Source organism: Argentina silus (assembly GCF_951799395.1).
Source record: "Argentina silus genome assembly, chromosome: X".
NCBI lineage: Eukaryota > Metazoa > Chordata > Actinopteri > Argentiniformes > Argentinidae > Argentina > Argentina silus.
The window spans coordinates 17,196,163-17,211,105 of record NC_139653.1 but is presented as its reverse complement, the minus strand read 5'-3'; the positions used below and the strand labels follow the sequence as shown (position 1 = coordinate 17,211,105).

Sequence of the window (14,943 nt, the reverse complement as noted above, 5' to 3'; positions counted from 1 at the left end):
TGCACAGAAACCTGATTCTGCCCAGTGAAGTGGAAGTATTGACTTCAGCTGTGTTATGCCCGTTGCCCCCTAGTTCCAGTGGTGAAGAAGACCTGGGAGAAAGAGGCTTATCTGTTGGAGTACTACAGTGATCATGCTGATCTCTCAATACCAACCATAAACCTGGGTGTGCCCAACACAGAGAGAGGTAAGTCAATGCTCTCATCTTCACTGATCATGGGTCATGTCTCAAGGTTACTCAACACATATGAGTTAAAGGAACCGATTTCACCGATTGTCACCACGACTCAACAGCAGGTTATTAGTGGTCTTTGTTATCTAAGTAGACAGGAAATATAATAAAGAATCAAGCAAATATGCGAGGAAAATAGCATTTTATTGGACCAGGAAGTAAAAGTTGGAATGAGGAACTTCCTACAACGTCCATAGTGCTTTGTGCCTCCCAGCCAGCAAGGTAGGCACGTCTAAGCTAAGATGCATGTTAGTAAACACAAGTGATGGAGGTATGTGCAGTGCTTATGGATGTAAACAAACCAGGCAGTACATAATTCTGAAACGGTAACCTCACTCTTTCCTAAAGCTACTTGTAGTTTTCAAAACCATGTGATTACCCCCAAATACATCACTTATGGTAAAGTCCTCACACCTAGCTTTTGATCTACAGAACATTCATGCTTTCACATGCCCACACGATCGTAAGGTGATCTGGATTAATTTTGTGAACTATTTTGAGGGCAGAAATTGGTGTAGTATCCCTTTAAGCCATACAACTAAATGCCTCTGTAAATCAGTTCCAAAGTAGACTTTTACCTCTGTGATGATTGAGCATAATGTAAATGTATGATTCAGTGAGGCCTTGTCATTGATCTGATATCATGAGCAGGTTTTGAGAACAATGATTCTAAAAAGCATGATGGAGGATGCAGGTTGTCTATTTTCTGTTTTCTTAACTGCACTGTACAGATCTCAAGAATATGCTGTGATTACTTTGTCACCGTCTCTATTAAGATAGTTGTTGTTAGGTCATGGTCAAAGATCTTGATCATCTGTAAATAATGTAATGTGTTTTGTACAACTATGATGGTTTCTATGTTCACTTTAACTAGAAGATGAAAATAACCTACGTTTTGCTGCATGGTATATATTCCTTTTGTAATTAAATCAACCAATTGAATCAATTGACTTCCTGTTTGATCTCTTTCCCAGAATATTTCCAATGCAACAAAGGGCTTTGGGCACATTGTGTGCCTCTGTTTTGTTCCTCTGTTTATTCATGAGCTTGTTAATTGAGCATCTTGTCCGTGACTGAGAGTCATAATCTGCACAATTACAAAAGGTTGGCTCATCTCTGCAGCTGTTTTCAAAGTCACATCATAGCAGGATTGTTTGTTTTTAATGATCCTGTCCTTAGTCATTTTAATTCAATCAAGAGAGGGACTGTGACATCCGGCATTCATCAGAGCTTAAGTGTAAGAGGTAGTAAGGTCAATGTCATTAAAACAACTTAAGTTAAGCACAACACTGCTTACATTGTACCCATAAAAGGGGTTGATGTGGAAAATATCAGGGTTGAATATTGTGTGATATGATCAGTAAATGGGAGTTATTTTATTATCTCCAAAAACACAAAATACAATAACACATACAAGACATTTGAACAGAAAGGTTTGTTGTCTCTGAAAGTGGAGGGTCTGGATCACTGCGTGGTTCAGCTCCCACACCCAAACCCACCACTGCAGAGTGAGTGTCAGTATTATGCGTAAGCAATGAAGTGTTTGTGTATTTCCAAAAATAACAAACCATGACAAACCATAACCAACCAACTAGACGAAAACAAAACAAAAACAAACAAAACAAAACTCCTCAAACGGACAAGTACAAACATTCACAGGGGCAAATACAATTTTAGCCATATCATGTCAATTGATTATATAAACAAATAATACAAATAAAACCAATTAATTTGCCGAAGATGCCATAAATTCTATATAAGGCTGCCAGATTTTGTCGATGTCCTCAGGTTTACCTTTAATATCATAATAGATATTATGTAATTGTATATAACTTGTGATTTCCTTTTTCAAAAATGGAGTGTAAAGGGTTGTTTTCCAGTTTCCAGTTTAAATTTCCAGTTTATTGCTATACATTTTCTTGCCACTATTAAGGCCATATCAATATATATTTGGATTTATTTCTATGAGTCTAGTTAATTAGTTCCAAATAGACATAAACGAGGCAAAGGCGTATTACAAGTTTGCAGATATAAAGACAAAGTATATATAACAAAGTTCCAAAATGTAGCAAGTGAATTACAGGACCAGACCATATGAAAAAAGTTCCTTATTGTCTCTTGCAGCGCCAACATAAGGACATTCACCTAACATTTTATGTTGTTTTTCTGGTGTGCAATAAAGTCTGTAGAACCTTGTATTTTAAATCTGTGATTATAAGAACACTTTTTGGATTTTCATACAAACATTCTTCACTATCATCTCCAGTTGTTAATCCTGCTCCTATTTTTCTCTGATACTATCTGCATTTTATAGTAATATTTTTATAGTAATATAGTAATAGTTTTTTAATCTCACATCTTTTGTGTTTTTTCACAATTATTAAGTAATACATCAATTGTAGAAGGTGTGGGCTCTTCCATAGATTATTGTTTAAGTTGTACCATATGTCTAATTTAAAGAAATTTACATAAACGATTAGGGGAATATTATATTTGGTCTGTAATTGATTGAAAGATTGTACAATTCCATGATGAAAAAGATGTCCAATTTCCCTTATCCCCCTGTCATACCACAATTTAAAAGTGTTATCATTAAAGAGGGTGAAAAACCAGAGTGTTTCCATTTTGGCGAAAAGGATAAAGAGACTCTTTATACCCCAATAACTTGTGACACCGTCTCCTTATTTAAAGGCTGTTCAAAATGACTGGGTTACTGGTAATCTTCTTAACGTCCTTTTAACCAATAAAAGGCAGATATATCAACTCATTGGGGAAAACCTCAAGCTTCTATTCTAGCCCATGAATCTGACATGTTGGAAAACCAGTTAAACCATTAATTAGCTTAATCAGTACAAGTTGTGTAGCTGGACTCATATGGGAGATATAACACTTGCATGTGTATTCTAGGCGACTTACTCCAAATAAACAAGAAGACACTTTAAGAAATTAAGAGGTGGATAAACTGAGACTCTATTAGGGAGAGAGGTTTTATACTCATTATTTTCGTATTGTTAGACACTTTAACAATAACAGGCAGATCATTTCAGTTATAGGAAAATTCTATTAGGAATGTACATTCCTAAATACTTCATACAATGTAAAGATTATCTCCATCTAAATTGTACTTTTAAAGGTTCATGATCAAATGTAGAAATGGGCATCATTTGAAGCTACACCCCATACTGTATTAATTCACGAATAGACACTCAGAACTCTGACATTTTTATAAAAATGTTTATTTAACTGCAACATAAGCCTGCACTTATTTGGCCATCTGCGTTGCGCTGATTGAAGACTCCCCAAGTCAGGACAGTTTCTTTTTACTGTAATGGGGTTTTATATTTTTGTTTTGCTTATCTGTTTACCTACTTTGCTGTTTTATGAATGCTTTTTTATTTTTAATTTCACTGCTCCTGCTAGGTACATTAGGAGTAAAAGGTTTTCTGTTGATATGCACCGAAGCTGCGCGAATGTCAACCTGCCCTCTCCGTCGATTAGGGAAGGAGACTTTTGCTATGGGGGTGGGGGGGGTTCCACTTTTCTCATTTATCATTGCGAATGCTTGGTCTGTTTTCACACTTCTTTCCTATAACTAATAATGGTAATATTGGAATGGGTAGGCCTAATCCTATAACTAATAATGGTAATATTGGAATGGGTAGGCCTAATCCTATGACATTTTTATTGTGGAATGTAAAGGCAATGAACAGTCCTAATTTTGACCCATCTTTTGATATTTGGAGGGGAGTTGAATTGCATAATGAACCCGGCTTTAGACCGCTCCAACCCCAGAACTATGTCAAAGTCATTTTCTGATTTTATGGTTCAGAATGGGTGTAGAGATCCTTGGAGATTTCAGAATCCCCAGGCAAGAGAGTATTCTTTCTTCTCACATGTACACCATTGTTTTTCTCGCATCAGCAATTTTTTATTGATGACTTTTTTTTTTTTTTATTTGATTGCTTCCAGATGTCACGTCTTCTAAATATTTACCAGTTGTAATTTCTGACCATGGACCTTTAGCCCTCGACAGTCATGTCAGTACAAACTCGTACTCCTCCCTGTTGGAGATTCAATTTACTTTTTCTATCTGATGCAGACTTCTGTAACGACTTATCTCCTCTTCGATTGATAATTTTCATTTTTTTAATCAGATAAGATTAACCTCTAACTCTCTCTTATGAGAGTCACTTAATGCCTATCTTAGAGGGTAAATTATTTCTTATTCTTCCCATTTAAACAAAACTCGAATGACTAAACTAGAGGAACTCTTTAAAGCCATCCTTGACTTAGACCACCAGTGTGTGCCTTGACACCATCTCCAGATCTATATAAGCAACACTTGAACTTACAATCTCAATTCAACATCTTGTCTACTAAAGATGCAGAACATTTACTATTGCACTCATGTGGTACCTACTACGAACATGGTGACAGGGCAAGCCGTCTGCTGGCACCCCTATTAAAATGCTGTGCTGCAGCGTCTCATTCCCCAAATTAAAGATTCCTCTGATAGTATGATTTATGACCCTACGGGGATCAAATCAAATCTTTCTATTCTTCTCTGTATAAGTCTGATATGACTCAGTTTTTGAGTGAACAGGAGACTCCCACAGTTGAGGCTGAAAACTGCAGATGATTCTCCTCTTAGACTGAAGAACTTCTTCAAGGCTATCAAGTTAATGCAGAGCAGCAAAGCTCCAGGACCCATCGGGTTTCCAACTAAGTTCTTTCAGAAATTCCATGCCAAATTAGCCCCATTACTTGTATCTATGTTTAATGAGTCACTTGACCGTGGCTCACTGCCACCTACCTTAACACAGGCATCAGAAACGCTACTCCTTAAGAAGGGGAAACATGCCACGTCCTGCAATTCCTTTAGGCCCCTCAACCTCCTAAATGTGGATATAAAGGTGCTGGCAAAGGTGATAATGAAGTAGTCTTACCAGAAATCATATCAGAGGAACAAACCCAGCTTTATAAAGGAAAGATACAAATGATTTAATATTCCGATGCTTTTTAACATTGTTTACTCAACAATTTTCCAACTCCCCTGAAGTGGTTAATTCTCTAGACGCAGAGAAGGCATTCAACAGAATTTAATGGGAGGACTTATTATTAGCTGTTCTTAAAATGTGGCTTTGGTGACAGATTTAGCTCATGGGTCTGTCTTTTGTATACATACCCCCAGGCCAGAGTCAGTACCAATGACACCTATTCTGACTATTTTGCCCTGGAACATGAGACACACCAGGGCTGCCTACCTTTGCTATTTGCTGTCGCCATTGAGCCCCTTTCCATAGCTTTATGTGGGTCCGCCTCTTTCCCAGGTGTAATACGGGAAGGTGTGGAACATAGGCTGTCACTGTACACAGATAACGTATTACTTTATGTAAATATGTAATACTCTGTAGCCTGTTTACCTTCTATCCTTTCTATTCTGGAGAACTTTGAAGAAGAAGCTGAATCTTCAGAAAAGTGAGTGCTTCCCAGTCAATTCGGCAGTGTTACAGCAGTCCGACTTGCCATTTCAACTTACAGTAGGTAGAAGGTTAGAAAGTCCCCACTGGTGTGACAATGTCGTGGGAGTCCTGCGACGTCACCTGTGAGGTTTTTTTCGGGTCATTCACTAAGCAAAACAACCACCAGGAGGCATCGTTGAGCATAATGGATATGTTTACATTGCAAGAGTACTGTACTGTAGCTTGCTGTATGAGTTGTTTCAAACGCGCTGCGTTTTGTACAGTATCATAGCCTCTGTAGGCTAAAACTTTTGGTCTAGGTTGTATACAGTAGCTTAATTCTAAGGTGGTGATAAGAGCTGTGAAGGATGTTTGAAAAGAGAATGGTTGTTGCGCCATATGCGTATGCACTGTGCACTGCGTTTTAAGCCATATAGCCTCGGTAGGCTAAAAAAGTTTGATCTAGCTTGTATAGCTTAACTTTAAAGATAGCCTTTCGCAATTGCTTTATTAATAAGATTACATTACGATTTTATTATATTGTGATTTTATTTGTTCCATGTTTTAACTAAAATCAAGATTTAGCGGACTGGTAGTTGTTCTCTATGACAACTATAGCAAATAGACCTGTGTCAACAAATCTCACTTTTGGTGCATTTCTATTCACAGACTAAAACCTAAAAGCCAGTGAGATGTTCCTGAGCCAGCCAGGAGTTGAATGTTTATCGTGATATACTGTATCGTTGATGGGGGAGGGTAATCTTTTTCTCTATCGTTTCAGATCAACAAACAAAGGCGTAACAATTTATCCAGCACGCTCTCCTCCTTCAAACGATCCATCAAAAAGTGCTATACAAAATAAATGCATTATTATCCCACTGAAACCCCAAATCCTTTCTCTTGTCTCGCATGAAAATTAGTTTTATTATTAAAGCCGACTCACGCTTACTCATGTCAGTCTGCGCTAAACATTTCCCCCACTTCTCTGTGCTGTGAGAGAATGTTTGATGATGGTGTGAGAGTATATAGGACTTGGTCCCATTGCATGGTCCTCGTTAAAATAACCTGATAATTAAACCATTTCCAATCTTCATCTCTACAATTCATGAGCTTCTATAATAAACTTGTTTTTGCCAATCTATCTGATAAGGCAAACCATTCTCTTTGGCATAGCCTCGGTAGGCTAAAAAGGTTGGTCTAGCTTGTATACAGTAGTTTGACTATCTTAAATTTTGCCTGTATTGGATATCCGACGAATTTATGTGAGCGATCTATAGCCTAAAATGTTGCGAGGGGGTGAATTGGGGCATGTGTTGCATATCACATGTTAAACAAGCAATTCTGGTGACTTTTGAGGGGAGAATGGGTGAATGGAATATGAATATTATGGAGGACGGTTATTGGAGGCTGGTTTCAAATACCTTGGAGTGAACATACGTCGTTCATTACTTGCTCTTTTTTGTCAAATGAAATCAAATTTTCAGTCATGGAGTAGCTTATGGGGTAGCTTACTATCGCTTGTAGACAGGATTAATGTTTTTTTCTTTATAGTTTACCCAAATACCTTTACTTATTTCAATCTATTCCATTGTTTTTACCAAAGTCTTTTTTTAAGTCTGTTAATCAGGCCGTTACCACATTTATTTGGGGAGGAAAGGTACAGAGTTAGTAGATCTTTACTACAAAGATGCTAATTTAGTGGAGGGCTTGCAGTACCCAATTTTGTGTACTGTTACTGGGCAGCCAACTTTCAGAAACTGGCATCCTGGATACATGCTCCAGACACTGCATGGTGCCACCAAAAGGCTCAATCCTGCATTTCTACATCTCTTCCTGCTTTACTCTGCTCTCCTCTCCCAACATCCCCCACTCGCTATACTGGCAATCCTGTAGATTTGGTAGTTTCACCTGCACTTTGTAGTGCTTTCCACACTGAAGTAGTTTCGCCTGCACTTTAAATTCTTCTCTGCATTTACTCTGGGTCCTATTGATACAAATCACTTATTCCCCCTTCTCCTATAATGAATGCTTTCTTTCTCTGGAAAAGGAGACATTAAGACCTTCCAAAACTTGTTTGTAAATGACATTTTTTCTAGTTTTCCCATGCTGGCCTCTAAATACTCTTTACCTCTTTCTGTATTTTCAAATTAAGCATTGTGTCTCCTCCCCATTTCACGGCTTCCCTGCTCTACCCCCCAGGCAACCCTGGGATGGTTTATTTACTTTACTGCCTTGACAGAAAGCAATCATCTCTCAGATCTATTAGTATATTATGTCGCTGGACAAACATTCCACAAATAAAACTAAATTGGCTTGGGAGTGGGAAATGGGGGTTGAATTTACAGAGGAGTGGTGGGATGAGGCGATTGACAGAGTACACTCCACTACATCTTGTGCTCGTCTTGGTCTCACACAATTCAAGGTTTAACATAGAGTGCATTTTTCCAAATCCAGATTGTCTGAAATATATCCAAATGTCAACGATGAGTGTGATAGATGTCATTTTTCCCCATGTGACCAGTTACATGTTTATTCAATGCTCCAAACTGCAAAATTATTGGGATTCTATCTGAGGTGCTTGAAATTAACCTGCAGCCATGCCCCTTGATAGCTGTCTTTGGTATCCCAGAAGACTTGTTCTTCTTGAACCCCAAACATGCAGGCATTGTTGCTTTTACATCTTTATTAGCTCAATGTAGAATTCTTCTCCAGTGGAAGTCTGCTCAGCCCCCCTCTATTTGTCAATGGCTTAACGATGTAATGTTTTTCCTGAAGCAAATGATAAATGTGTTAAAAAATGGCAACCATTTATATCATTCTTCAATGGCTTGCAGAGGCTCCCCTTGTGAAAACGTGTTCGTTTATTTGAAGGAGAAGACAAACTACTTCATACTTTTAGCTATTTATTTATATGTCAGAATTCTAGGCTTGTACAAGGACCACTTTTGGCGAAGAAAATCACAGTCAGCAAGCTGTTAATCTGTAACCAACCCTCCAAAAATGGATGCATTCAAACAGTCAAACAAAGCATTTACAGTAAACAAAGTGATTGTGATTGGCTATTTGGTTGGGAGGAACCGTGGTTTAGACTTGGCTCATCCCTTGTTGTTCACGGGCTGGTCACACGATTCGTCCCATTTGCGGAGTCAGCACCCTGTTAGAGATAAGATACCTACTCTGGTATGTCCTCCCTAGCCTGGTACTTTTCCACTATAGCTCTTTGTGTAAGCGTGTGTTGCAACATCTGTCTTGATGACCTGGCTTAACCTCTCCATGTATTAATCCAACGTACTACGGGACTAATGCTTGATCCATCTCTCATTTATCAACAGGCCATCATATTAGTAAATTTAGCACACTGCAGTAATGTATTTTTATGATAGAATAATAAACTGTTTTTATAAAAATAATTTCTAACACCCTCTGATGAGATGCTATAAGGTTTCCCAATAGACACTCAGTCATGACATTATGTGTATAGTCCTTACAATAACGCTATCCAGTCCAAGCAAGTTTTAGATTTATGAATTATTATTTATTATCTATTATTTTTCTTTTGTTTGTTCCTCCTCTGTTTGTATCTCGTATCTATACTGAGTTGTGTGTGTATGAGAGTGACTGTTGTGCGGCATACAGCATTGCATGCATATATGCACGCTCTGGCACATCATTTTACTCCCTTTCTTTTCTTCTGAAAGTGTCATGTTTGTATATTTCTTAGTTTTTTTTTCTTTTTTTTTCTTTCAAGATAACTGTCGGGAGAGCCGATGGGTGTGTGGAGGGTTGGAGGGGTCTGGGGTGGGTGGTTTGAGGGGTGGGAGGTTGAACGGGGTTGGACAGGTGGTTGGATGGGAGGGGACTGGGGTGGAGGGTGGAGGGAGGGTTTGTGGGTTATTGAAAAATGTTTTGCACGTATTGTATTGAAGATTTTGTACAATTCTGAAGAATAAAAATATATTAAAATAAAAAAAAGAGGGACACCTACTGTATGGTCTGTCAGGGTTAGTCAAAAACAGTGCCCTGCTTAAGTAAGGGACACTGAAGCATTTTTTATTATTTTTGTTCTATACTCCAAAAGTTTGGATTTGAAATCAAACTATTACTACGCGTACAGATTTTCAGGTTGTATTTGATCATATTTGTGTACATATTGGTTTCACCATTTAGAAATGACAACACTGTGTATACATAGTCCCCCTATTTAAGGGCACCAAAGGTAATGGGATAATTGGCTTGACGGGTGCTTCTGGTGGATTCCAGTGGTCTGGAAAAAGCTATAGTAGACAGAATGAATATTATCATGTACCAGAGTGAAGTGCAAAGTTTGGAGAAAAAAGGATCTACACAACATTTTTTGCATACCACCTCATCTGTGAGGCATTATGGTTTGGGCATATATAGCTGCCACTAGAACTGGCTAACTTTTTTTAATTGATTGTGTACAGTAGGCCGTTGTTTAATACAAGGACACTGACATCACAGCAGGGTATACCTCAATGCCGCTATTGCAGCAGACACAATGTGTGAAGAACTGCTGAAAGCCACCACAAGGTGACGAGCTGTGAAGGATGTTTGAAAAGTGATTGGCTTGCCTTATCAGATAGATTGCCAAATTCAAGTTTATTATAGCAGCTCATGAACAGAGATGAAGAGTGGAAATGGTTTAAATATCTGGTTATTTTAACAAGGACCAAGCAATGGGACCAACTCATATCTACTCTCATTCCGTCATCACGCATTCACTCACAGCGCAGAGAAATGGGGAAATGTTTTAGCGCAGTCTAACATGAATAAGCACGAGTCGCCTTTAATAATGCAACGTATTGATTACAGAATGAAGTTAGGAATGCGAGACAGGAGTAAGGATGTTGGGTTTCAGTGGGATTGAGACTGGATAGAAAAGTAGCCTAAAGTTGTTATCATTAAAACCGTCATAATAGGATGTGAACGTCCACATTTTCAGCAAGGGCAGCCTTCTCTCGTTCACACAATGTAATAATAATTTAATAATGCATTTATTTTGTATAGTGCTTTTTGAGGGATCGTTTGAAGGAGGAGGGCATGCAGGATAAATTGTCACGCTTTTGTTTGTTAATCGGAAAACAATTTGAGCTTGTTGTAAACGGAGCTCAAGCAAGCACACACAGACATTTAATTCTCCCTTCACCTTCCCCCACCCATTTGTTAACAATGGCCTGTAACTGTACCCTATGTACTGGTTTGTGCTGTTATTTGATTTGTATTCAACACTGACGACACTGACTAGACACTGTTGCAATAGGAAATAATCTAAATAAATGCGTCTTAAAGAACGTTTGACTTTTTTTCCTGTCAGCACTCCCAGTTTCTGTATTCAGATACAGAGAAAAGCACATTGAGGTTTCTCATCAATAAAACTGTAATATTCTCTGTGATGGTTGCCCATATAGGGATTTCTGTCTCAGCTCTCAGCCCCTATGACTCGTAGATATTGGGATTCCAATGGGTACATTTCAGTGGGATCTTGGTATTTGTTGTGAAGTGTCCTGTACCACTGTACCTCCTCAGCCCATGGCAGAACATTTTGTTCTGTCTGGCCCATCATGCCTCACATATCCAAGTAGTTATCTGCGGTGCAGTCAAACCCATTTTGTCTGCTTAGCCTACTCCACTCCACTGTCACTTTCTCTAATCCTGCTCTTTATGACTCATTGTCTGTCTCCCCCTTTACTTTCCTCTGAGTCCCTCTATTCATACTCTCCTTGCCTTCATTCATTTCCCTGGACTTGTGTATCTGTATCAAAAATTTGGCAAGGGATAGAGATTTTTAAATGCAATCTAATTATAGTCACCATAGCCTTAGAATAAAGATATAAGAATAGATACAGTATCATTTCCATTGATTTTCCCTTAAGGGTCCCCCTACTGTAAGTCGAATGAGAGCCTTAATTGGTTGTTCTCTTGACCATGTCACTGAAATACATATTTTATGTAAAATCTCCTCTGAAGTTCCCTCAATTGGTCATAATGCATATAAATGTACTTATTTAAGTCCTTTTGTGGGATTATTTTACACCAAATTGCAGTGGTCCTATCTAGTATCTGGTTGAAGCCAAGTCTGAAGTGCCCGGTCAATATGTTCAATAAAATGGTAATAAATGTAAGCTTTGCGTAATTGGATGGCTCCACTTTATAGAGCTCCCTGCCTGGAGTTAAACAACCACAAGATACTAGTAATAAAATATGTCAGGGAGCCCATGACTTATCAAACCCAGGTGTAGGCTGGGGGTGGTGGGTGCGATGACCACACAAAACGTCCTCTCATAGCCAGTATAATCAGTCACAACTGTTGAATGCTATGGAGGAGTGGCTGCTTTTAAGCCTCTGTCCCTAGAACATGTGGTGTTTGTACATACGTGTCAAGCTGTGCTATGCCATTGACAGAGTGCCCTGTCTGAACTAACGCTACTAAACAGTTTTAATATATTGTTTGATTTGCAGGTCATTGTGGGAAAACCTTTGCGATCCTGGAGAGATATATCAACGAGGGGCCAAAGACAAACTGGTTGCTAGTTGTGGATGATGACACACTTATCAGGTATACTTAATCTGTCAATTATCCATGTATTATTTACTCCATGATGATCCATTATTATTTCTTATTTAACAAGGAAGTTACCAGTTGTGTGAAAGCACCGGAGCAAAGTAGTTCATAGTCTAATCGGGGGTTCTGATGGGGAATAACAGTGTGTGTGATGAGAGTAGTCTCTGTCGTCCCTAGCCTCCCCAGACTGCAGGTCCTGCTGAGCTGTTATGACCCCTCGGAGCCTGTGTGTCTTGGGGAGAGATATGGCTATGGGCTGAGCCAGGGGGGCTACAGTTACATCACCGGAGGAGGGGGGTGAGTCACCTACAGTACACTTCAGTAAAAGAAAGGCAACTTTGAATGTGGAGGAATGCAGGTGTCATATAAGGCAGCAGAGTATGTTAGATAGATGTGCACATTTTGTGTTTTTTTTGGTTTGTCATTGCATGTAAAATTTTTGCTCACAACTTGTGGGTTTATGAACATGGCTGTTCTTTGGGGTGTCCAGGTTAATCCATGATGTTAGTTTAAAGGTAATAGCCACACCACAAATTATGGCTGCTTATAACAGGAAATGATGTGCCTACAATATGGGCAGGGTGCAGGTTACCATTAAACTATGGATGAACTACTGGGGAACTTCTATAATTAGGATAATTCTAGTTACAATAGTATTTTTCAAATACCATAGTTTGCAGTTTCCTCAAATGCTTATCCTCTGAACTCTACGTAAGTGGTCCATGGTAATTTGTTAACTGCTTTCTCTGCCCCTGTAATGATTGAACTTTTCCTCTGACATTCCACCTCACTTCAATTCCATCATATTATTTATTATATGGATCTGAGACCTGCCTTGATTATTTGATTATTATAATAGAAGGAAACAACATAAATGTACATTCTAAATGTCACTTACTGTAAAATATCTAACTTAATACCCTTAAATTGATAGTTCACCGAAATTACAAAAACACACATTTGCTTCCTCACACTGAAGCAGTCTATTGACAGGGAGTGATTTCAAGCCACAAAACACTGCTTCACTAGCCTCTGTCACTAAATGCTTTCATGAAAGTTGCTGGATAAACAGAACCAATGCATGGATTGCAGTTTGTCCTTGTTCATAGACTGCTTTCAATGTAAGGAAACAAATAATGTGATTTGATGTGGATGAACAGATTAAATCACATTAATGTGTTATCCACCTCCTTTCTCTGTGCTGTCCCTCTGTTCTGATAGGATGGTGTTCAGCAGGGAAGCAGTGATCAGACTCCTGAGCAGTGGCTGTAAGTGCTACAGTAACGATGCCCCAGATGACATGGTGTTGGGAATGTGTCTCAACGCCCTTGGGATCCCCGTCACCCACAGCCCACTCTTCCACCAGGTAACAAGCTCTTATATAATACCAAGTCTGAGGATCTACCACATACAACAATCTACTGTCTCATCATGGTTGTTTTGTCAAAGCTTAGGTTATAAAGGTGGAGTGATCTGTTTTTGTCATTAGTCTAACTTTACCTTTCAAGAGACAATTGCCCTCCCTATTTTTTTTTTAAGTAAAATGGACTTTATCTCTCACTGTATAATTTCATTTCATTACTCTGTTTGGGATTGATCAACACTCTCTTGTGCAGTCTCCTGCGACTGATTATTACACATGCTTTATTTGTCTTACCCTCAAGGCACGACCAGAAGACTACGCCAGAGACTTTCTAGCCCACCAGGTTCCAATCTCTTTCCACAAACACTGGAACATTGATCCCATAGCAGTCTTCAACAAGTGGCTAAAAGACGACTTTAGGTCAACAACATTAGGTGGACTAAACAAGAGCACCAAGGAGGAATTATAGTCATTCATGCTGTACAGTACCCACTATTAGCCTTAGTGTGTGAGTGTGCGTGAGTGTGTATGTCTGTGAGTGTCTTTTTTGTGGAGTCATGGACATATGTATTGTCAGCAAATGTAAGTGTAAATGTTTTTTATATTGTGAATCTTGCAGAGATATAATTTGGAAGGTTCATGCAAACCTGTGTCCATGACTGTGTGTTTGGGAACTTTTTAATTAGTTGCATGTTGGAGTTGTTAGTGTGTGTTTGAAACCATGGATCTTGTCTGTGTGTATTTATAATATGATATAATCTATTCCTTCTGAAATTGAAAGTCAAAGCTCTTTTTCTTAATAAACATAACATAATGTATAATGTGTACTATTTTGATATAAAAGTGTCATTACCTAAACATGAGAATCTGTTGTCTTGTTTTCGCATTTATTTGGGGATGACAATTATCAATTGTGGATGTCCATAAGAGGAACAAGTGCTATTCTTAATTAGTTTACAGCCAAATGACTGTCCACCGCTTGTTTTGGTATGAAGTTAGAAGAGAGATTGGGTTGGGCAAATGTGGCCACTTTCAAATTCATAGACAGAGCTCTGGGTTCAAGGAATAACGGACCATGATATTAAAATGATAGTTTCAGACATATTTCAAAGCTACATTGTCAGTTTTATAAATACATCATTGTTTAAAAACAAATTATAAGCCTTTATGTATGCTGACATGCCCAATAGTGGTCTGATCTTGTGACTCCCTCTCTGTGTTCTGCAATAGATGTCAATGTTACAAGTTCATAGGCATAACCTAGAGTCAAATAAAAAAAATAGCAATTGATGACTTATCAGAA

General features: G+C 38.5%; 1 protein-coding gene across 1 annotated transcript in view; it reads left to right on the top strand.

Annotated features, from left to right (window-relative positions):
* The window catches only part of b3glcta (beta 3-glucosyltransferase a), a 68,881-nt gene extending 54,389 nt beyond the window's left edge, over nt 1–14,492 (top strand). Inside the window, exons 11-15 of the mRNA XM_083696319.1 lie at nt 74–187; nt 12,175–12,271; nt 12,455–12,574; nt 13,499–13,643; nt 13,942–14,492. Of these exons, the coding sequence (XP_083552445.1) occupies nt 74–187; nt 12,175–12,271; nt 12,455–12,574; nt 13,499–13,643; nt 13,942–14,109 (644 nt within the window). The 3' untranslated portion in view covers nt 14,110–14,492. The remainder of the gene's footprint in view (nt 1–73; nt 188–12,174; nt 12,272–12,454; nt 12,575–13,498; nt 13,644–13,941) is intronic.
* The last annotated feature ends 451 nt before the right edge of the window (nt 14,493–14,943 follow it).